Source organism: Rhea americana, unplaced genomic scaffold (genome assembly GCF_003343005.1).
Source record: "Rhea americana isolate MKP2758 unplaced genomic scaffold, rheAme1 scaffold_12, whole genome shotgun sequence".
Lineage (NCBI taxonomy): Eukaryota > Metazoa > Chordata > Aves > Rheiformes > Rheidae > Rhea > Rhea americana.
Window position 1 is genome coordinate 7,854,455 of NW_028185261.1, and position 24,330 is coordinate 7,878,784.

The window sequence follows — 24,330 nt, forward strand, 5'->3', positions numbered from 1 at the left end:
TGGCCTTTTAAAAAACATGACTCATTCAAAAGTACACCTTGAATGAGGAATTGTTCAGTTAATTGAGTGATTCCTTTGCCAGGTTTTGTATTGATGTGTACAGATTAATCTTTTTTATTCACAGTACAAGACTTGTGATCAAATAGTGCTATTTTCCTCAAGATAAAAATCTTCATTTTGTASCCAGTTTGCACAGAATGTTTTTTAATAATATCTATATTTAAACTGTGCCTGTTTCTTTGTAACTATGTTTTGTATTTCCAGTACATTATATTTGTATGTATGCTTTATAGAGAGGAAGCAGTCTAAAAATGATTTTTAGTACTCCCCCCACTTTTTTTTTTCTTTTTTAAAAAGTCTTATGCAGAGCACTTGGAGGAAAAGAGAACAAAGGCACATCAGGGTAAAAGTAGTAGGTGGAGTATTTTATTTTACTCATCTCCTAGAAAGCCTACATTAACGAGAATATGTCGAAAAACCTACAAGACAAAATGCTGGTACTAGATCTACACAGTTGTTATTGTTCATTATTAATACTGTATGAAGAGACTCAAAATACAGCAATGTAAGAAAGAATTATACATGTAATAGAAAAATCTCATGCACTTTGTAATTCTTTTGAATATGAATTTAATGTTTTCAACCATTCATTTCAAAGGAGGCAYTGAACAGATATTATGACAATACTCGGTAGAAATTTTGGAATCATTTCTCATGCATAATGTTTACAAATGCTTTTTTTTTATCTTTCATTTTCTATATGAAAGCATAAAACCACAGTAACAGCTCTAGAATTAAATCTTTTGAAGACTGTAATCTAGTGAGTGGAGTGAAAAATGTCAAGCCCAATGACAGCATGTTCCCACTAGAACAAGTGGTTTCTTTACTGATTGCTTTTTGCTTGTCTTTTTAAAGGTACAATGTCAAACTTGTTTTATTGTTTTATTGTGTATTTTTTTCACTGCCTGATAGGACTTTGAAACTACWCCAAATGATTTATCTTTAAGCCACTTTTACTGTGGTAGCCTACTTTTGGCTAATTTGAGCTTTCGGCATGCTCAAGGGATGTTGCTATTTTTTTAAAAAAAGCATTTAAATTGATATTACAGTTAAAGATTATTATTAAAGTTGATATTGGTGCTTGACTATTTGACCAGTTTCTYGTCTAAGTGACATAAACAATTAAGTTACAGCAAAACTGTAATTTGAGTTAATTGTGTTTTGTAGGTCTCTGAACAAAATGAATTTCATTACAAGGTTTTCTGCTTTATGTCTGAGGAAAAGCAAGATGCAACAGAGGTACCTGAGTAGCAGACGACCAGCTGTTCCACTTGGATCACGGATTTTGACTGATCCTTCTAAGATTTTTGAGCATAACATGTGGTGAGATGTCTCTTCAAGGTTAACTTTCTTTTTTTTCTTTTTTTTTAATGATGATTCATGGTATCTTTGCATCTATAATGATGGGCTAACAGAATATATGTCAAAAGGTAGTGCTAGAGAGAACTGTAGACTGTCAGAACTAACCTGAACATTTAAGAAGCTCTCAGTAACTTGTGATGAGTGATGCAAAGTCTAGTTGGAGGCCTGTAACTGGCAGTGTCCCCCAGGAATCAATACRGAGTCCAACATTGTTTAACTTACTCGTCAGTGACCTGGATGAAGGGGCAGGGTGCCTCCTCAGCACGTTTACTGATAATACCAAAGTAGGAGAAATGGCTGATACACCAGAAGTCTGTGCCGCCATTCAGAGGCACCTCGACAGGCTGAAAAGATGGGCAAAGAGGAACATTATGTTAAAAAAGAAAAAAAAAAGGCAAGTGCAGGGTGCTGCACCTAGGGAAGAATACCCCCATGAACCAGTACAGGCTGGGGGCTGACCTGCTGGAAAGCAGTCCTGCAGAGAAGGACCTGGGAGTGCTGGTGGTCAACAAGTTGACCATGAGCCAGCAATGTGCCCTTATGGCCAAGAAGGCCAACGGTATCCTGGGGTGCATTAGGAAAAGCGTTGTCAGCAGGTTGAGGGAGGCGATTCTCCCCCTCTACTCAGTCCTGGTGAGGCTGCATCTGGGGTGCTGTGTCCAGTTCTGGGCTCCCCAGAACAAGAGACACATGGAGGTCCTGGAATGGGTCCAGCAAAGGGCTATTGAGATGATTAGGGGACTGGAGAATCTCATATGAGGAAAGGCTGCAAGAGCTGGGCCTGTTCAGCCTGGAGAAGAGAAGRGAAGACTGAGGGGGGATCTTATCAATATGTATAAGTATCTGAATGGAGGTGTCAAGAGGATGRGGCCAGACTCTTTTCAGTGGTGCCCAGCATTAGGACAAGAGGCAACAGGCACAAACTGAAGCACAGGAAGTTCCACCTGAATATGACGAGAATCTCTTTACTGAGAGAGTGACAGAGCGCTGGAACAGGTTGCCCAGAGAGGTTGTGGAGTYTCCTTCTCTGGAGATATTCAAAGCCTGCCTGGATGCAACCCTGTCTAACATGCTCTACGTGACCCTGCTTGAGCAGGGAGGTTGCRCTACATGATCTCCAGAGGTCCCTTCCAACCTCAAACATTCTGTGATTCCTATATATTATCATTCTTTTCTGAACTATAGAGGTCCACAAGCCATGGTAAAAATACCACCTCAAGGCCAAATTTGGAGTTTTCTATACTTCTCTAAGTTCAAGGAAGCTGGCTGGTAATTATTTTGAGTGTAAAGTCTCTATTTTATTCTGTAAATCTATATGTAGTATAGTTTCTAAGCATCCTCCAAACTCAGTTCGTCCTGTTAGGTGAAAAAAATCCTTTGTTTATGTGAAAGATAATTCAAATGTAGGCTATATAGTCTGTCTAGGTTGGAATAAATTTTAAGAAAAAAGACACTCCTTTTCTGTAACATTGTGCCTAGGCAAGACTCAGTCTTGTTTCATTTTTTTAATTTCCTTCCAAATAGTTGATCATGTATAGCTTCAGTTTTTCTTGCTTTCAATGGCAGTCTAATACAGAGTTCTCAAACTATGATACTTGTGGTTGGTTGTGAAGATAGGTGTGAGGATGGGAGGTGCAAAGACCTRTTAGGAAGAATGGTGTTCAGGCAGTGGATCTGTGTATGAATCCCTATAGCTCCCAAGGGAGAACAGATGCAACAGAGGGAGCTGGCATCGAGATTGCATGGATTCCATGAAAGTCTGATAAATCAAGAACCTGGCTGTGAAATCATTTTTTTGGGGGGGAAAGGGAGGACGACTTCTTGGATCTGAAGCTGGCTGGATCAGCAGGGTTCTCCTTAGGCAGATAAGGGGTATCAAGATGAGCAGTGRTTAAGCTGAATAGATCATATAGAGTGGGCATAAAGGACAGATCTTCCCCAGAATTATGTATAAGGATTCGTATGTCCTCTTGCTTTCCATTCTTCTTGTTAGGAAGTTTATAAAATGGCACCGATCTTTTTGCTTGTTTATGTGAATTGACAGGGAGACAAGAGCTGTCACCATTGGTGCGAAGAATACTAAACAAATTAAATTTGTGCAGTAATGCTTTAGATATTTGCTGTGGTACTTTTCTGTTATTTAGAGAGAGGAGTACTGAATAATGCTGAACATTAGAGCAAAAATCTTCATCTTCCATTCATGTTAGTAATTAGATTAGTTTTCACATGTTAGAGGTTCAGAGACAATTAGACCCTATGTTGTCAAATAAGTTAATGGAAAAAGGATAAGTTGAGCAAGCTGAACTGAAAGTAGCATTGCCTGATCTTTCATCAGATTTACTCGTGTTAACTGTTCCTGATGTGGTTAAAATGGAGACCTTGCCTTGCCACTGTTGAAGTTCAGCTTAAAACACTTCTGAATTTAAACACTCCTGTACTTAAAAGTATTCTATATTCTTTGTTTATGCTAGCTTACAATGCTGAAGGAGCTCTTTCATTTTAAATATTGAAACTGGTTAAATAGTTTACATGAGAGCTATACTGTTTCCACTTTCTCACAGATTTTGGTCAAGACGTGTTGCTGCTGCTGTCCCATTGTTGTGTATGATGTCTTTCATACWGATGGTTCTAGGAAAAGAGACAAGCGATTTCTTCAGCTTGAGGGGAAAAAAAGGAGAGACAAAAGGAAAAAAGAACCGTCAATGAAGACGGAGAACCTCAGACACATACAATACTGTATGTTGAGTACATAAGGGGTCTAACACACATATGATGTGTTAAAATTGATGAATCATACAAGTGAGCCATACAGTCAGCTCTTCTGACAGTTACTGTTGCCATCTGAATAGTCCTTGGTTTTAGCTTGCTAGACTAGGCAAGGTCAAAAAAAGCGATGAGGGAAGCAAGTCTTTCCAAGAGGCTGGCTGGCTGGTAATSCCTCAGTGGTTCAGTTTTGTTCTACTACAGTACATCTTTCAGAGACATCTTTGAGACTGAACAGGAATACTTTTTATATGAATATGGAAAGGGGAGAGGCAACCTGTAGGGGATAACAGTGAGAAATCTTTCAGTAGACATGAGGAAATCTGAGGCAAACATGAGGAAGTCTGAGGCAAGCAGACAAATACATGCCAGTTAGTCTCCCACAATTAACAAAGAGGAACACTCAAGGCCTAAACTACCTATATGTCATCAAGTATAGGACAGGAGGATGCTAGACAGATTGTAGAGACAGTCAACCCCTTTCAAGTTGGTGCGTTCTTCCTTCTCCCACTGTAAGCAATGGAATTTTAGTCGTAGGCTTTCAGTTAACTGTTTTCAGTAGGTTTAGATCACTTAAATTCTATTGCCTAATTTAATAGTACTTCTAAAATTGTCTTTAGATTGAAAGATTTAGTGGAACAGCTTCTTTATTTTGAAAAGCTGCCAGGACATTTTTGGGCTGTCCCCACTGTGGCCTGATTCAAACACAGAATCTGCAGGGAATGCAGAAGCTGAGTTGTCAGGGTCAGGTCTTGGTTTGGTTCTGTGTACATTTAATGGATTAGTGTAACATTAGGGGAACCACTTCATGCAAATATAAATAACATGGATTCTGGAACTATCGTAACGCTGCTTGTCTTTTCTTACAGATGTTTTATTCTCCCCTTTTAAGTATTTCCTGTCTCTGTTCCCTGAATAGGTAAAATCTTGTTCCAGCAATTCCACTAAATTCTGCTTGAATAGATAAAGTATGTTCCCTGTTTCGTGAACAGCTGATTACTTAGCTAACTGACCTTTGTTCCTCCCATCATAAACAGTAGTAGTATGAGAGGCTTTTTGCATCAGGGTCTTTGCTGATAGGTCTATATCAAAGTCAAATACAAGTTGAATGGGACATTTGAAATACACTCCTATAAACCCTATGTCTTGTATGTTAATTCCATTCTTAAGAAAGAAGTGCCTACCAGTTCAGTGCATTTATGGCTGGAAAGTTTTTCTTAATCATCTCACTTGAGTTTTATTGTGTAATTAATTTTTATGTATAACACACTGAAACTTTTACACTGTTTATACTCTAGCACTGTTTCCCAAGATGCTGATTCCATTGAAATATAATATAAACAAGCATACTGCAAAGCATCTCCCTAAACCCTTGCTTACCATGAAACTGTTGAGTGGGTTCCTAGGAAGTACAATTCTGTTTGACACATTTCAAGTTATCAGGTACCAAATGATGTAGCTGTCAGCTCATAGTGGAAAAGCTTAGATGATGCACTGTTTTTGCTGGAATGTAATACGTAGTACATTACTTGAAGAAAATGAATTTGTTTCATACAGGGTAGCTTATGTAAATGAAGGCTGGCATGATAAGACCAGGAAGCAACACTACAACTTCTATCACCATTAATGTGGCAAATTATTGAGCAAAGGGAAGTCTAGAGAGTATCTCACAGAAAGATCAAAAAGATAGTGTGCAACAGAGTTAATGAAAATAATCAGCTGCTAAGATCATTGCCTAGGAGAGAGCATAGTACTATCTGTCAGGATAGTGGCTTAGAGGAAAGCGTGGGGAGGGGGAAAAAAAAATCCAGAGCTGCTGGAGTTCCAGATTTCTTTGGGTACAAATGAATGAGCCTCTTGCATCAAAATATGTTTCTGTAATACTGGAATAAACAATGTAGCTAATTTGTGACTGCCCCTTTCTCTCCCAAAATATTATGCAAAATCGTGTTTAAAGGCAGATTCTTCAACTACCATTTTGCAGGGACCACGTGCAGTGGTCGCAAGAAGAGGAAGAGCGTGCCAAGGACAAAGCAGCAGAAAACTCGCTTGTGAAAGTCCGACTGGAAGACCAAGGTAACAAATTGCGTAATAACTTTAAAACTACTATTTTAATACCATGTATTAAAACATTACAGATGCTTAAAGAATTCAAGAATATTCCTTTCATTTTAAAATTTTCCTTACTAAATCTATCTTTTGTTTGTTTTCATTTGTTGCCTCAAAAGATTGTCCCAAAGTGCATTTTGCTCASAGTTCAGTTACTTATTGGAGCAATTTTGCCTTTTTTCTGGGGCTGCAGGTTTTACATAAAATGGTGAATTCATCATGTTGCAATTGCCAGTTCTGTCACTCCTTTTGCGGTGCTTCAGAGTAAAACTTCCACCRCACAGACTGTTACCTTCACAGAACGGAATGAATTCGCAGCCAGCTGGAGTACTGAAGTCTAAAGTTCCCATGTACGATATTCAAATCCTTTGTAATGATTTGTGCATTGTTTAGAGGGCTGGAGTTTCTACATAGCACCATATTTCAGTTATGTTACTGGTTCCAGCTTCATGCCTTGGGCAGCTGGAAGTGCTTCAGGAAGCAATGTGCTCACTTCATGTGGAAGGTGTTCCCATGCATCATGCAGAGTCTACTCTATAAAGGATTAAGGAATTTCATGCTTGTCTTTAGAGGGAAAGCTTATGTAGTCTTCATTTCTGAAGAATGATAGCTTTATGTTCAAACTGGCAAATTAAACTCCAGACCAAACTTTTTGATAGTTTTTGTATGCCAAAGCTGGAATGCTAAGTTGATTGTAACATAGAAAACTGCATTTTATTTTGTTCTGTTCTTAGGTAGATATTCTGAAAACAATTATTGTGTGTGTGGTCTGGKTGTCAGTTAACTTAGTGTGTCTTGAAGCTGTCGAATTAGATAGTGTTTTTATGACCTTATTCTCAGTTTAWTTAATACAACTAGGGCGCATGCTGGACTGTATTTGAATTACCTGTGAATGTATCTTAGATTGTATGCCCTTTATCACTTTGAATGCTCTGGAACTGAGGCCTCTTTTTTTCCAGTGCTTACTTTTTTTGTGTTTTAATAAAGAGAATAGGCATTCGTTTTTGATGATAGTTGATGGGAAGGAGTCTTTGCATACTAAGTTGAAACTGACCCTATTCTGGACCTTCCTGTCATCCTGCCCTTTTCTGTTCTTGCTTAACTCATTCATTGTCTAAATCCGGGAGGATATCATTTGTTTTTCAAATTGACATATAATATTTTCATTGTTTTTGTATGAAACTGTTGAAAATGAGCTCATGGTTGAAAAGTAAGCTGTTTAACCAATTAGAACGTAGTTTGTGCTTCTTAGAAATGAAAAAATCGGGCATTTGCCTATTGCCAAGAAATACAAGAATCCAAAGACATTTCCCATGAATGCCTCTCTGTTTAAAACTTGAATAGGTAAGCATTGCTGATACTGTTCCTTCAAAAAGCTTCAGCTCTGTTCTGCTATTGGAAGCACATTTTGGGCCATTTGTGTTAACAATGAACTAGACTGAAGCTAATGAGCAGGTTATTTTGGGGCCTTGGAAATTACAAAARGAGGGAAAAGAAAAGACATATTTCTATAATATTATGATATCACTAAAACAGAATAGTTCTGGTGAGCCTCAGTAAAACAGGAGAAGTAAAACTTAATGAACTTTTGGTATTAGTTTTACATATTTGATATACTTAGTGTGTCCAGTTTCTTCTCAGACATGACCAATGGCTGTAGTATCAGATACATGTCGTAACAGATTCCATTAAGAAGAAAGAAGCAAATTGACCGAGTAAAAGATTGTTTTTGTTTCAGAAGCTTACACATTCATTTGTTCTATGATTTTATGATCTTTAGATAATACAGTAGTCGGGCAGCTATTTAAAATAAAATGAGCAAACCTCCCCTCTCCCTCAACAAATCTCAGGTCAGCTGAGAGGATGACTGCCCACTCTGTTTTAGGAAACTTTCAGAGATTAACAAAATAAAGTTAAGAGTACAGAGTTGTTGAATTTGACAAGTAATATTTAGTGATATCTTCTAATAAATTCAGAAGATAACTGTTAGTAGAGTTGATTCAATAATTATGGTTTCAGTAACATATGTGAAAAAAAATTTATATGAATATTGCATGAGTGGCTTTTATGCGGTGGAGCAGGAGTGGAAAGTATAGTGTCTTTTCACTTGAACCGATTAATACCATACTAATACAATTTGAAAGGATGACTTTAGTGATTACTTTCCTTTATTAAATACATTCTGAAATCTAGAAAACTTGCTGGGAATTTAAACACAGAGGTTCTGAGCAAACCTGTAGAAAAATAGTAACTATAACAAAGGATGACGATGATTTATGAGTCTTCTGAGTAGAAGATTTGTTTTTATCTTTGAGTTGAGCAATCTCTATGAATGTGCAATTTAAGACTATTGAAATCTGATATATAAGACATCAGTTAATGCTGCACTTAAATTGTAAAAAAAAAAAAACTGTACAATTCAACACGGCTGAGTTTTGTCCTTTAATAATACAATTGGATGTATTGAATGTTAAATTTTTAAAATTATGCAGATTTTTAGGACAAGGCATTCTGCCACCTCCTTACTGCTTCCCACTTCTTGTCTGTGTGTCTAATAATATTCTTAGCTTTGTTTATCTTTAAAAAGCTGTAACAATGTATGTTAAGATTTAAACAAGTGTAGTAGGTGAAGTGCACCACGTATGTACTCAGTACTATATTGTAAAAAGTAAATAAACAGGTAATGTGAGTGGGTAGGGACAGAATTGAAAAAAAATGTGTTATATGATGTAACGTTAACAAGAAATGTCAAGGGTAACGAGACAATTCTGTAAATGCTTTCGGAATGAGGGAAAAACAAGAAAAAGATTTGGTTCAGTACTTAGCAGAAGAGATAAAGAAGGAAAAATCATCAAAAAAGAGATGTTGAAAAAGCTGAAATTCTTATCTTTTTTTATCAGCCTTCCTTTGAAAGGATTAGCTGCAGTCTAGTGGCTAGCACAGTTAGTACTAGTAAGAAGACTACTTGTTCTAGTACTGAAAAAGAACAGGTTACAGAGCACATCCATAGAGTATATGGATGACCAGAAAAGCAGGAAAGAAATTTTACTTTTTTAAAAAAGGAGGTGGGGAGAGAAGAGTCAGAGATTTACAGTTTTAATTCCTGGAAAAATACTGGAAGAAATAATCAAGTGYTTGCAGACACTTGGGTCTGGAAGAACAAGGAGAGGAATACTGGCCAACAAATATTTTTCAAGAATAAGTGATATAAAATCAGACTAATTTCATTCTTGGAGAAGGTTGTGAGCCCTGGAGATAAGGAAAAAACAGCAGATGTCCTAAAACTTGTCCTTAATTAGGCTTTCGACTGTGTTTTATGTCTCATAAGCATCTCCTAAGCAAGTTAGATGAGAAGGATCTAATGAAACTGCTTCTGGGTGAATGAACACTTAGAGAGTTCCTTTCAGAATGGGAGTTTGTACTGGGCAGAGCACCATTTTGTTCTGCCTCCAGTACTGCTTGGTGTTTCCATTAGTGATTTCAAGAATGGGAAACTTGAAGATGATAACAAGTGAGGACGTGTTTCAAATATGATGAAAGAGAGTATTCGAACTGAGAAAGATCTTGACAAATTGGAATAATGATCTCAAAGAAATGGAGTTAAGTTTGCTGAAGATAAGTGCAAAATACTTCGGTTAGGAGTAATCTCCTGGAAAAAATACTGGGTTTTGGAACAATTGATTAGGTAGTAATTTTGCAGAAGAAGATCTGAGGGTTGTGCTGAATCACCAGCTGAATCAGCAGTGTCATGCTGTTACAAAATGGCAAGCCAAGATGTATAAAAAGGATTACAGCCTGTAAGACTCGTACAATACTGCTTTTGCATTGTGTTGGTAAGGTCTTTTCCTGATGTAAAGCACCAAAAAGAAGTAGATCAATTAGAGTGCAGAGAGGAAAAAGTTAAAATGATTAACAGTCTAAAAATCATGACTTCTGTGGAAAAAAAGACTTACAAAATCTAGAAAAGAGATTGTTTAGGGGAGGCATAGTAAAAGGCTTCAAATAAATAAATAGCTTTACCAAGAGAAAGGATTAATCTGTTCTCTGCCTGCTTTGTTAATGGGACAAGAATTACTGGAACTGAATTGCAATAAAGAAATTTCAGATTGGGTAGTGAAAAAAGTTTCTAACAGTATAGATGATGAAGGAAGTTGTCTAAGCTACATCAGTGGAGGAGTTTAAGAACAAGTTAAACTTCTGTGTGAAAGGACTGTGAATTTTCCGACTTGGTCAAGTCCTTCCCAGTGCTGTGCTTTGATTCCATAGGAATATGTTTTATGACATAATGTTACAGAAAGGTCTATTGTAAAACTTTGTGAAGTGTTTTCAAAGCAAGAAAACCATTCTATTGCCCCTGAATGTTATTTTCTGTCAAAACTGCATTGTTGAATGGGTRTGAATGATTTTTTTTCTATTGGCTATGCAATAGCATTGATCAATTCATGGAACTGGATTTCTAATTGATATTTTCTAGAGAGATGACGGTCACTGCCGATAAATTTTCAATTGTTCAGAGTTTCATAAATCATGGAATTAGTATCCATCCAGTATTTCTTAAATGGGAAAAGGTGTGGAAAATATTTAATTGAGAAGAGGCATTGGTTTTATAATTTGGGATGTGAAAATTTGTCCAAGAAGCTCATGACTCCRTATTTTAGTGATGCTGCCAAATTATGTCACTGTATAAAAGAAAAAATTGATGATGCAGAAAGTTTGTCTGTCTCATCCTAAGTGACATAAAATCTAATTAAACTGTCATGGAGTTTCTTGTGAAACCAAATTGAGAACCAGAATCTGTGTGTTTTATTTAAAGATGCACAATATAGGAAGCATATTTCTTAAATGGTAGATTTGGGGTCCTAATTCTGTGTTGTTTTACATTATTATGCAGTTAAGCTCATGTTCACCCAGTTTTTGTTTTGTTTTTATTTCAGACAAGTATGAGAGAGAAGCCAGTAATTATTGGAATGAATTTTATAAGACTCATAAAAATAACTTTTTTAAGGATCGCAATTGGCTGTTTCTGGAGTTCCCAGAAATTCTTCCAGAAGAGAAGAGAGAACAGTTGAGAACAGAGGAAAAATCTTCAGAACTCATTAAGAGTACCAGCAGTTTTCCTCACCAGGATTTTCATGGAATGTTTGAGGAAGGAAAAGAATACTGGAAGAGTAATTATGGGGAAGACTCTACTTCTGTATTAGGACAAATATGTAACAAAAACCAAGCAAAATCTGTTACTGACAATTCTCAGGATGAAAACTGTAGAGAACAACTTGGCARGCTAGAATCCTTCCCTGGTAGTGGTGCTGCTTACAGAGTATTAGAGGTAATGCACTGCAAACATTCCACCCATGATTTACCACTCTACGTAATTGCTCAAAAGTATGGATAAAGATGCTAAAATAACTATCAAGAAAGTAAATGTTCAGAAGTTAAAGTACTATGTTCACTTAAGGCAATACTTTTCAGAAGAACTTAGGGTCTGGGCTTTGTTTCTTCTTGAAAGTTTCTCCCAGAGTAGGATCTGGGGCTAGATGGCCAGATTCCATTGAAAATCACTTGAAATTGAGTTTCTAATTTCCTAAAGAAAATTCGCTGTTAAAATGCTYTGTTCTCTGTAGTCAACACATTCTTCCCAAATGGTGAAATTACCCAAGAATATTGCATTTTCCTATGCAGTTGTTTCTGAGAGTTGTGTTCTTTCTTAGCATTGGAAAGATACTAAGGAGAAACCTGGTGATAGAAGAAGTGGTAAGGGAGTTTTTTGTAAGCAATTTATTCTTTTTCTGTCCAACATATCTTCAGGTCTTATGGTTCCTGCCTACCAACTAGCTTAAGATGAAAGTCCTAAAGTACAGGGTTTTATTCACTTATTTGTTTTAACTTTTTGTTTCTCTCTCGATTCTAGGTTGGTTGTGGTGCTGGAAACAGTGTCTTTCCTATTTTGAAAGTTCTATGGTATGTAGTGCCAGATTTTTAAATACAAAAGTTGCATTCTCGTCTTCTGTATTTTCTTCAAATTTTGATGCTAGACCAGTGCCTCAAGAAAGGTTGCTTTGATAGAGAATTAGAAATTCCCTGAGTTTCTGATTGCTTCTGGACCGCTAAAAATGTTGGTAGTGCCATTACAATATATTCCTTACGCTATTCAGCTTTAGTCTTGACGGGACCATGTGTGCTGACAAGGAGGTAGGTTTGTTTTCAAATGCATTCAGACTGACTTTTTGTAATTAGTCTCAGGCAGATTAAATTTTCTCACCCCTTGTATCATATGTCTCCATACAGCTACCAGACAATTATCTCTTCAAAGGGCCAGAATCAAAGACAGTAAATAATGGCGCATGATCTACTGACTAGAAGTTGTATTATTCCAAATTTGGCTGATACACTTTGTCATATTGCTTCAGATTTTAATGGCAAGGAAAGCACAAGTCCTATATTGCATTCTTAATTCCCTGAGACACCTAATCCACTTAACACCTTTTTCTAAAAACAGAAGCTATAGGCAGGCAGGTTTTATTGGAAGGTTATGTATGTATCAAGGGAGGTTGGATTTCTTTATGTACATACCTCCAAGAGACTGTATACAGCACAGTTTTTACTGTTCTATAAACCAGTTCTGACCACCACTATGTGAAAGTACTCTGCTTTGTGGGTACAGGAACAGAGACTGGGAGAATGTAAGTGGTGTGCTATGGTCATGCATGAAAACTATTACAATGTTAGCAGTGCACCTTCATCCCAAAACAGATGCTTTGCTTCAGACACATAAAAGGAAAGGCAAGCCCTGTGTCACATGAAAAGCTGGAGAAATAATGCTACATAGAGGAAGGATCCTAAGTGTCTCTTTTGAAAAAGAAGAGACAAACTTTTGTGTTTTCCTCACAGGAAGCATTAGTCATGGGTTAGCATTTTTGATTAAGGATCCATTCATTTGGTGTTTTTGCTTGAGATCTCCATTCTTATGCAAATCCTTCAACTGATCAGATCAGTGAATTGAACATTTGTCTTGTATATGAGATGATGGAAGCATCTCTTACCTCTTAAATAGCTTTATAGCACAGTTGTTTCTACTCTGTATTTAATAACATAAAAAATGCCTTTAGAAAGTACACAAAAAGAAGCTAGAGTCAAGTATGATTACACTATGGCTACAAAAAAATTCTACGTTGATTTGTAACATAATTTTAAAACTGCTCCCCCATCCATAAAAATTAAGTCACTACTTTTTAATACAAAGCATCATAAAATAACCATCTAGGTCAAGCTGTATCTTTTTAAATTGACCTTCCACAGAGCTCCTATTCTACATTTAAAAAAAATGAACCTACACCCTAACGAGTCAGGGTGAGTAGCTTAACCTTTCCCAAGTGACTGACTGGGTTCAAAGCCTAGCTGCATGCCCTCAACCGTGGTAGAGATCTGATCTCATGATGGTCACACACCTGATGAATAAAGATGGGAATAAATTTTGATCCACAACCTGATGAGCTCTCAGAGACAGGTCACTTAGTTATGTATATACAGCACTGCTGTATTTCTCCAGATTCTTTTGTGAAGTAACCCTCTATCTAAAGTCTCCAGTATTTTAGGAGAGAGTATCTGGTCAAGAGTTGATCATGAGATTGTCCCCCAGTTGGGTCTTCAGGGCTGTGCTTACTTTCAGATTGTTTTTTCAGGAGGTAAAAAAAACTTCTCAACGGAGTTACTAATATCTGATGCACAATATAAGGAAATTTGCAGCTGACTTTGTCGTGAATGGGAGGAAGAAAAAACAGTGTTACAGGAAACTTCTATTCACCTTGGTTATAAAACAGAGAGGATGGTGGAGGGAAGCAACCAGTACTGCTTAATTTAATCAAAAGCACAGCAGATGGCACTTGGGAACCCAAACCTCTTCAGAACTGTGTATGACTTTTGTGGCTATGAAAAAAAAGATCGTATCACTAATTAGCCTGTTTACATGGGCTAATGATAGAGATTTGGTTCAATGCTTCTCTAAGAAAATGTGACCTATTCATGTGTATTTATGTAACACASCACTAGTACATTGCCATCAATCATGACAGCCCTCTGTGACCTTCTTTCTTTTCCTTTCCATTTCTTCCCTGACAAGGCTATAATTCTTCTTTTTATACTAACTGCCTGTTGGTATTCTTATGAATCTGTCTGCCCTGTTGGTTCATTACAAGCTATGTGGCTTTCCATGTGCTAGACRTTAATAAGGCATGCTTGATCAAACCTGCAGAGAACCCCAAAGGGCCGTGTGTACTTCCAAGATCAGTGATGTAGACTTTTATCTTTTACAATGATAGTTCTTTAACTGATGTTGGTTTTGTTTTCCTAGCAATACACCTGGTACCTTTCTGTACTGTTGTGATTTTGCTTCAGGAGCAGTGGAGCTGGTAAAGGTAATTCATATGCTCACTTTAGAGTACCTTATAAGCCTGTAATTCAGGAGGCTGACAGGAAGCCATCTTCATGAAAAGAAACATTATGGCTTTGACAATTTTTAACTGAAGTTTTCAGTATTCCAAAGAACAAAGTCTTACTCTGTACAAGAGAGGAATGAATATCATCAGTGAGCTTGCTTCTCAGCTTGAGTAAGATACCAGACAGAATAGGCTTTTATATGAAATGTTTTACAGTACTGAATAATTGAAGAAAAAAAGTTTTTTTGAATCATAGTAAACGTATTAACTACTACTGTTCTCTCTGTGTTTCTTTTTATCTTTTTCGTAACAGTCACGTTTGTCCTACAATTCAGCTTGGTGTTTTGCCTTTGTTCATGATGTGTGTGATGATGCTTTACCCTACCCTTTTCCTGATGAGATACTGGATGTCATTCTCCTTGTCTTTGTGCTCTCTGCTATTCATCCTGACAGGTAAATGAAGACTGAAGGGCAAAGCAAATGGATTGAATCTCTTTTGTCACTAGAGGTTTTCAAGAATATCAAAGGAAGATGATGAATCTTTAATTTATTATTTAGTAAGCTATGGTGTATATATAAAACAAGGTATTTTAAATGCTGTTTCCCATTTTCAGCTTAGAAAGAGAGGCTGGTCAGACTGTTTCATTAGTGAGCCTCCTGTCTCCATCAAAATAAAATGAGTTTCTAACAAAATACATCCCTATTAAAACTCTTGGTTCTTCAAGAAATATACAAATTGAGAAGCAGACTGCTAGTCTTTCAAAAGGAAATGATTCTTGGTGATCAAAAGCAAGCATTCTTGATTTAACATCTTACAATATATCAATAAAGATTTAGGTTGCTGATTTCCCCACACACAGATGTATACCAACTGGCTGCTTAAAACRCATTCAGAAATGTGTAGCTTGTTTGGATTAGGAAAACTTAATCTAATTTGTATGCATGGTATTATGTTGAGAGCTATTAGCCTTATTACTGATGCCTCTCAGTGTCTAATGAACCAAACTTCATGACTGTTAAAGCTGGCTAATTTTGAAAATGCACTTTTTAATGGAACGAGTACAAAAAAGTGCATGTAAGTTAATCTACTTGACTCTTCTTTTAGCTAGACCATATGAAGGGAAATGTGTGCTCTGTGTGATAGGACAGTTATTGCTTTAAGAGTGTCATTAAAATGGGCTTGGCAAACAGAACAACATTTGCCTAAATCTGTGGCCTGGTTCCCTGCCTGCCTGCCTAAGTTATTAATGATTAGCTTTACAGAAAAATATTTCCCATATAGGATATTGCTCCTTCCTGTTTGTTCAGAGATGAGTGTATGAGTCATGCAATGCCTGGGTCCAGATTTCAAAAACAATTCAAGCAGTAGATTTCAGATTTCTGTAACTGCAGTGATACAGCCAGGAGGAAATTGGACAATAGAGACACATTCACTGAATCACTTTGCCTGTAGAAGCAGTAATCAAATGTTCTGTCAAAACTTCTGTGGGTTTTTTTCTGTTAATCATTCGAGAATAAATGTGTTTGTCTTTCTCCCTACGTTAGCCGCCAAAGGCTGGTACGGGTTTTTTTGCAAGTATATGTGTATGTGTGTAAAGATACCTGTTTTAATTATTTGTGTGATAAAAGCCAGTTTCCAAAGGTTTTTGAGTCATTACACTCATCACCTAGAATTGAAATGACTCTATAAAGACAAATATAATCCAGCCCCTTGTTGCTTATTATACAAATATCAAAATTTTGAAATGAGGGAGATTGGAAAAGAAAACCAAGAGAGGGATGGTGTAGAACTTCAGATATATGTGCTTAGGAGACCWGGAAGACATGTGTGAGAGATATGTAGTTGTATTCAGCACCATTGTTACCGAATGGTTTCTTTTTGGGCTCTTATTTCTGACAGTTGCTACTCTTGTACCTAAAAGGTAACACACTACTTCTGCTAGCAGTCCCCTCTTAAAGTTGGCCTCAGAATTTGAAAGATACTAAACTTTCCTCATGCTATGTGATTAATGTGGTCTAGTCCTAAAAGAGCAGGTTTCTCACAGCACTTTCACTTTCTGTGCATGTACGTGTTTCTGTGCACAAAACTTACACTTATGTAGGCAATGTGTATAGCTCTATGTGTAACTACCTTTCTTGAGCAGTCTCTTATTCTTATGTGATCTACCTTTTTCTATTTTGTTGCTGATATCATGCATGAAAAATGAGAACTTYCAAAGCACTTGGCTTCCTCTGAGGAAATCCCATGTTTAACAAGTATATGCTCCTTTTCTTTTTTCTTTTTTTTTGGGGGGGGGAGCGGGCAAGTATGCTGTTATTTTCTGCTGAATTATCTCCTAATTTAGCCCCTTAAAAATCAAGACAGGATGTCTAAACTGCTGTTAGATAAGGAGCATATAGGAGAAAGCTGACCAAGATGCAGGGGCGATGTAAGGATATTCTTTTGCTCTGCAGTAATGGTATGCTGATCTTGCATATGCAAGGAGTACCTTCTTTTCTCTAGTTCTTTTCAGATATAGCACCCTGTCTTTCCTRTCCATTAAATTACCCTCCCTCTGTTCCACGTCTCCCACACTGCCTGTCCACTTCCCTGAGAGAGGAAGGATTAAATTAGGCTTGCAGTATCTTCTACCTTGCTGCCTGCCAGGCATATATGGCCTTTTGTGGTCTTTAGTGAATGTGGAGAAGCTGGAGTCCTGTATGTTGTTTTGAGAGAGTTAAACTTTCTTGGTTAGTAAGGTACTTTGCAGAATAATGCAAATGTATTTATKAGAAGCTCCAAGTTAAACCTAAGTAGTGAGAAGGAAGATGCTCTGGGGTAGAGCATGGGAAAAAGTATGGAGTATGATACTTATTTCTAGAATACACATGGCTGGTGGTGTGGTCTTGATAAAGAAGAAGTGATGTTAGATATGGTCAAGATGCACAAACACTTCAACATTTTGGAGGATGTAGACATTCCTYCCCTAACTGCCAATATCTCCAGATTTAATTCTACAAGATTTCTTTCTTCAGGTACTACTGAGACTCCTCTTCCATTCTGCGCAGTTAGGTATTCAGGTGCTGACTTTGTTTGTGTGATAATTACCTCCATAAACAAGTTAGATCAGTTTTTGTCTGCTTTCCAAGCCCTTGATTTTGCTGTGTACAGAGAGAGGGCTGAACCTAGCTCACCAATGAACATAGCTAACTGTTCATTCCTTGTTTGTCATGTATCTACCTGGTTCATATGACCCATATACTCAAAAACTGTGTTTTAATCTGTCCTTGAGATTCTGTTTAAGGGAAGGAAAAGGACTCCTCCTTTTTTCTCTCTGGTTTGTATTCTGTAATAACAGTTCCTTATAAATTTTTGTCCTAGACTTTATTTGTAAAGAGTTCTTCCTGTTTGCTGGTGTCTGGCCTTTCCATAGTAAATATAGACACATCTCTCTCTAGTTTCAGAAATCTATGTACAGTCCAAGCATCTAGAAAAAAAAAATCTTGGGAAATTTCACTAGTATTCCATCTATTTTCTAAGGATGCAAAGGGTTGTAAATAGGTTGGCTAAACTACTGAAACCTGGAGGAATGTTGTTATTTCGAGACTATGGAAGATATGATACATCTCAACTTCGTTTTAAAAAAGGTAACTAACAAACATATTTTACTGTTTATTTTGAACTGTCTTTGAAAACAATTATACGGATTTTCTCTTTATTGTTTTAATTTCCTAGGCCATTGCTTGTCAGAAAACTTTTATGTACGAGGAGATGGAACCAGAGTTTATTTCTTTACCAAAGGTATGAAATGATTTAGTTTTATAGAAAGTGGTGTGTGTCTCTCAGGAAGATTTGGATTACAAAAGCTTATCTTAAAACAAAATTTTAAAGCTTTTCTTTCTTTCTTTCTTTCTTTTTCCTTTCTCTGCTTTTAATTTTTATTTAGCCACTATGTGTCTCTCTTTATGTGGCAAGACATGTTTTCTTTATAGCAACATCATCGGATCAGATCTGTGAGCTTAGAAGATTACAGTAACAGCCACAGAGAGCACAAAATCTGTTTGACCAATAAAATATGTCTACTTTTATTCTAAATTCTCAGAATAAATCATTTTTTGTAGGAGATAAATCAGTATTTGATTCCCCCCCCACCTGTAAGCAACACCAAACCTACATTAGTATTAAATGATTTAGAGTGGATTTTGTTTATCTTCAGGTTCACCAGGTGCAGTTCTGTCTKGCATGTTGCCATCTCATGATTAAGGTGACCATGAGACCCAAGTCCAGTCTATAAAAAGCTTCTTGTTAATAACTTTTTTGTTAACGACACACACTCCATGAAAAGTCTTACCTCTGCTTGTTGGATCCAAGGATCTACAAGATTGCTTACAGCTATAGCTGGAATTTCTCTTTTTTTGAGAATCTCACTAGATACAGAATGCTTAATACTGTTATTTAAAGATGACTTGATGTATTCTTAAAATTCAGATAAACATGCCTTGAAAAATGAGCAGCTGTTCAGGGTCTGGTATTTTGTTCTGCCATATTGGTGAATCCGGGCTATATGGCTGCTTTTTCTCCAGGGCTAAGCTGAAATTCTTGACTGAATGACCATTGCCCTTTTCTCTTCCATTCATCTGGTTCTGTTGGCAATCAGCTTAGTCTGACATACTACTGCCCAGTAGCTGGAAATTGTAAAAGAGAACATTAAACTACTTCTCTTCTCTACAGCCTAGACTGTAAATAATTCAAATGGATCAGGATTTCTCCCAGCTAGGGTAATTTTAGAGGTGAGAAAGAGAATCTARGACATGTTTGGGAAATGGCTTGAATTCCAAGAGGCTTCACAATTTTTGAAACTTTTGTGCTTACTCATGAAAAAGAAGCTTAAGTGGTTCATTTGTGACTGTCAACATGGAGATAATGACATTGTCATAGATGTTTGGATTGGCAGATGAAATAGCTTTAAATCAATATCATGGAAACAGTGACCAAGTCATATATATTTGCTTTCCTCAGCTCTATTGTATCTGAATTCCTCTAAGAAAGGGGATTTCTGAATGCCATAAGTAATAACCTATGTGCTTTGGGTCTCAGCATGACATTTCTTCTGTAATATAAATTGAAAACTGGGAAAATGAATCTCTTAACAGAAGACTTTTTGCAGGCAATTTCCATGATCTTCAAATAACAAAATAGAATTAGTTCCATCTTTGAATGAACTGCAGATTGTTAATCACTACATTCTACAAATGTCTTTCTAAAATTATAATAATTCTTCATATGAGAAAACAGATGAGGTATGGAACATGTTCAACTTGGCTGGATTAACTGAAGTACAGAATTTAGTTGATCGGCGATTACAAGTCAACAGGAAGAAAAAAGTCAAAATGCAGCGAGTCTGGATACAGAGCAAGTTCCAAAAACCATTCCTGCTATCTCTGAGTAATCCTGAAGAAACAACCAAAAGGCACCCTTATGGCTGAATATACCATAAACTCCAGAAACTGAAGCAAGATTGAGTACGTATATTACCTATAAATCTCATGTTAGCCTCTGAAAAGGAGACAAATATTGAACTGAAAACCTTTCCTTGATGTTTTGTAAACTTATATATTTGAAAATGATCTGGAAAAATTTGCCTAAATTCTACTTTATATATAGTAAAGGAATATGCATTAATCTATTCATAACTGTGACCTTGAACTGTTTTACTTCCTTGAATGTGAATACTCAATAAATATTAACATGTATCCAGTTCCTGTTGRAATTCATAGTATGTTAAAAAGTATTGGACTGAACAGAATTTTTTCAGAGATTTAAAGAATAAGAATATCTATTTTCACTGGCACTACAAGGCCTGCTGCCTTAATTTCTGAGTATTTTCTCTTTTGGAGGAAAATTTTTTGGTACATAAACAGCGAATCACTACCTCTAACATTCGTCAGARGAAGGTTCTGACAGAATCACTTTCTGATTTGCATGAAAGTGATTATTTCATACTAACTGCATATGGCATATGTGTGGTTCAGAGRTACCAGATCAGTCAGCGATTGCCATCCTTCACTGTGACTGCCTTATTTCTCTGACGTCTCCTCTTCCATCAACATACTCAACACAAACCTGCCAAACTCAAGGCTTTTTAACAGCTAACACATGTATTATGTTTAAAGTACCCTAAGTTGCCAGCTGAACATCATTATCATGTAGGAAAGGATAACCAAAATGCCAACAGTGCCTAAATAAACAGAAATATTATTTTTATGATACATATCAGAGACACTAGAGGGAGGATSAAAAACGGTAATCCAGTGAACTTACTAGTCTTGTTACGGCATACTGTAATCAACACTAAAAGGCCTGTGTACATGGGAGCTGAGAAATTTTTGGTGTTTACAGAGAGAAGTGAGTTTCTTAGGGCCTGAGTTTTAGAAACGAGACACCACGATCTTCTATTGATGCTCTGGAGAGACAGCAAAAAGTTAAGAATGCATTAGTATTTCAAGTGCTTTTAAAGAGAAAACCAGAATGCAAACACTGTTTTCAAAAGTGTTTGCAATCCATGCTGTATGTGCTTATTTAAATGTAATTTTGCAGTCACTTAACTTCAAGGAAAAGAGGACAAGAAACAGATGTCTGTGTTACTTTAACAAAGGTATAGAACACATACAATTTAGAACATGCAGTTTTGAGTGTCATTCGTGTGGTGACACTCTCAATCACTTTTAATCTGAAGGGTAAGCATGTCACAATTGACAACCCATATTTTTGCCAGTTGTTAGCTGCTGAGCTAAGTATAAACTGGTTGACTTCAAGAAAGAAAAAAATTATATTTGAATGCCTAAATATCTTTGTCACCTTTAACAGAATGAAAGGCCTGCTTTTTTTTCCATAAAATCGAATACCTTTCACAAATTCAGGTGCAATAAGGGCTCCTTGAAGGTAGGATCTGATCGTATGCTTCTTGTATTTTCTAAACTTCCACTAGAGTAAGATACTGTTCTATGAATTAAATATCTTAGGAAGCTTTGTAGTATAAATCACATTAAAGGTTAARATATCACGGTGTTTTTTCAAGCCCTAAGTTTTAGGATACTGTAGAATCTGAGTTGGAAATGTATATAAATATCTGCTTGTATGTTAAGGAAATCACTGCCCTGTGCTATTGAGTATGCTTTTTGGTATGTGTAGCTCTGAGTCTAATACAAAGCATTTTCATTTGTATAGTTTTGTCAGGGGTTGATGGTGGAGATAAGCTCTGGAGTATCATAAAATCTTACCCATATGTGTAATGTAGATTTTAATAGAATAAAATCCTATTTGCTTTGACTCTCAAACTGATACGTTGTTTCTGGCAGGATTTTAATAYGTTAATTAAACAAAAATATGACATCAGAAGAAACCTGTTCCCTTACAGCCTTAAAYAAAATTGATGCTTTCTGTTCCAAACCTTGCAGCTTAAATGTTGTCTRAATAGTGCCCCTTTAGAAGTAATAAGATCAACTACTATTTGTAGGACTGTAGAGTATCCACTGTAAAGTGAATTGTAACTAGTCTAAAATGTTGTAAAGTTGATAAAAGGGCAAATATAAGAAGATATTTTATTTCTGAGTAAGAACTTGAAACTGGATTGGATTTTCTCTCTTTTTAGCTTTGTGAAATTGCATTTTTTCAAAAAGCTTAATTGAGGGTATGTTTTTTATTTAAAAATATTTTAATTTGTGCTACTTGGGAAAACTAGTGCTATGTTATAGCCAAAAGAAAGGCCAATAGAATTACTGAAATAAGAAAAGCACTTCAGACAATTATATTGGAAATGGAAATTCAGTTTTTAAAATGGCTTACTGCTTATTAATGTATGTGAAAAGAAAAATTCGGATATTGCAAGCAAAATATGCCTGTTTAAAAAAAAAAGAATGTTTTACTTATGAAAGCTGGAATTACTTTTTTATCAAGTATATGCCTGGGCTCTTGAATGGAAGCAGGAAACAGGTTTTTTGTTTCAGCATGACTTCCTATGCTCGTAAAGCAGACTTGTGGTTAAAAGTACCAATTGCAGAAAAATAATCATGTTAAAATTGAGTTTTGTCTTCACTGGCTTTGACTTGCTTTTATCAATAATGTATACTTGCTCATGTCCACAGTTATTGCATTGCATTTATGTATAGGGATACAAGAGAATGGTCTTACTGGTTCAGACCAAGGATTCATCTGTCTCATAGAGTTTTAAAGTATGTACAAAACACAGTTTTACAGTAAACAAAGTGACCAACCTTCTTTCTTATACTAATTCTGAAGTATCTACTCATGTAAAAAATTTTTCTTTTAGCAACACCAAGCTGATTACTTGTGGAATACCTGCAAATCCATTGACTCTCAAAAGGACAAAAAAAAATGTAGGGCAAACARGGAGACAGTAGGAGCTCCAGTGACACAAGGGAAAAGTTTCCTGTTGTCTTAGAAATCACTGTATTTGTATGTTATCTTTTGAATGTGACTTGGCTAATCTGAAGATTCTCCAGTTTAATAATGAATAAAAATATGGAACAATCTTGAAATCTGTATTAAGCATCAACAGAAATCACTCAACATAGATTTGGCTACTTTAGTTTGATTTGTGGTGAGATCTTTATCCACTGCTGTGGTGAACTCTGTGATATACTAAGAGAACTCTCATTGCCTCCTTTTTCTATGCACAATGGACAAGTAAGCAGTTTCCACTATATACACAAACATTTGCAGTAAAGATAGCTGGCTAGATTTTTTGTAGAAGGCATTTTTATTTCCTTCTGTATAGAACATTGTTTTTCCTTTTTGAATGATTGCAATGAATAGTATAAATGCTCAATCAATATAGTGGTATTGGCCATTTTTTATTATTTTAAATCCAATATACGTTAAGGTATGAGATGTGTAAAAGCAGTGATAATAGTAGACATTTTCTGTATCAACCGTTCCTTCTTTTAAGGCACCTTCATAATGGGTGGTTTGGAAAGAAACCATATATACACATTATATAAATATTTTAATTGTTAGTAATACAGGTCACTTTTTGAATAGATTTTCTCTGTTTGGACCAAAGATTAGACATTTGGTTGTTTGGACAGACAAAGCAAAGAGAATGAGATGCAGAACTGAAAAGGTAAATTAGGAACAGGACACCAGGGGCAACCTAGGGAAAAGATGTGTAAAGAGGGACGATGTGACATGGGGAGCACACTRGGCCTAGGAATCAGTGAAATGGAGCGAAAGAGGGAAAGAGGGACTGATCTGTTACAAACAGGGTGAAACCTGGGCGAACGAATCAAGGTAGGGATTTGAGATGGAAAGATCCATCTTCAAAAGCTATTTCTCCCAAGTGCTACCGTACCTTTGTATCTTAGTGGAACATTGTAGGCTTTATCTTTCATCCATATGTGCACAATGTATTTCAATTTATTACGAAGATGGAATGTTTCATTTGTTGTAGTTTGTATATGATATGCAYGTGTGTTTGCTACAGTGCAGACGGGTTTATGATATACCTGCTTTTGCTTTTTCCTTAGGGAAAAATGTTTTTTACCGTCTTTCAAGCAAAACTCTAAAGTAACAGGAACTACAATCCTAACCTCCTGGGAAGCAAAT

General features: G+C 36.4%; 1 protein-coding gene across 5 annotated transcripts; it reads left to right on the forward strand.

Annotated features, from left to right (window-relative positions):
• The first annotated feature begins 1,231 nt into the window (after nucleotides 1–1,231).
• METTL8 (methyltransferase 8, tRNA N3-cytidine) lies at nucleotides 1,232–24,330 on the forward strand. 5 transcript variants are annotated; one of them, XM_085323096.1, is made up of 10 exons: nucleotides 1,234–1,383; nucleotides 6,170–6,261; nucleotides 11,229–11,620; nucleotides 12,203–12,252; nucleotides 14,642–14,705; nucleotides 15,040–15,179; nucleotides 18,247–18,353; nucleotides 18,442–18,507; nucleotides 20,002–20,228; nucleotides 24,252–24,330. In XM_085323096.1, the coding sequence occupies exons 1-9, from the start codon at nucleotides 1,241–1,243 to the stop codon at nucleotides 20,190–20,192; spliced, it is 1,245 nt and encodes a 414-aa protein (XP_085179222.1). In that variant the 5' UTR covers nucleotides 1,234–1,240; the 3' UTR covers nucleotides 20,193–20,228; nucleotides 24,252–24,330. The 5 variants fall into 5 exon arrangements, with proteins under 5 accessions (XP_085179257.1, XP_085179222.1, XP_085179240.1 ...); XM_085323131.1 differs by lacking the exon at nucleotides 24,252–24,330 and having other exon boundaries at nucleotides 1,232–1,383; nucleotides 20,002–23,466; XM_085323114.1 differs by lacking the exons at nucleotides 20,002–20,228; nucleotides 24,252–24,330 and adding an exon at nucleotides 19,874–19,993.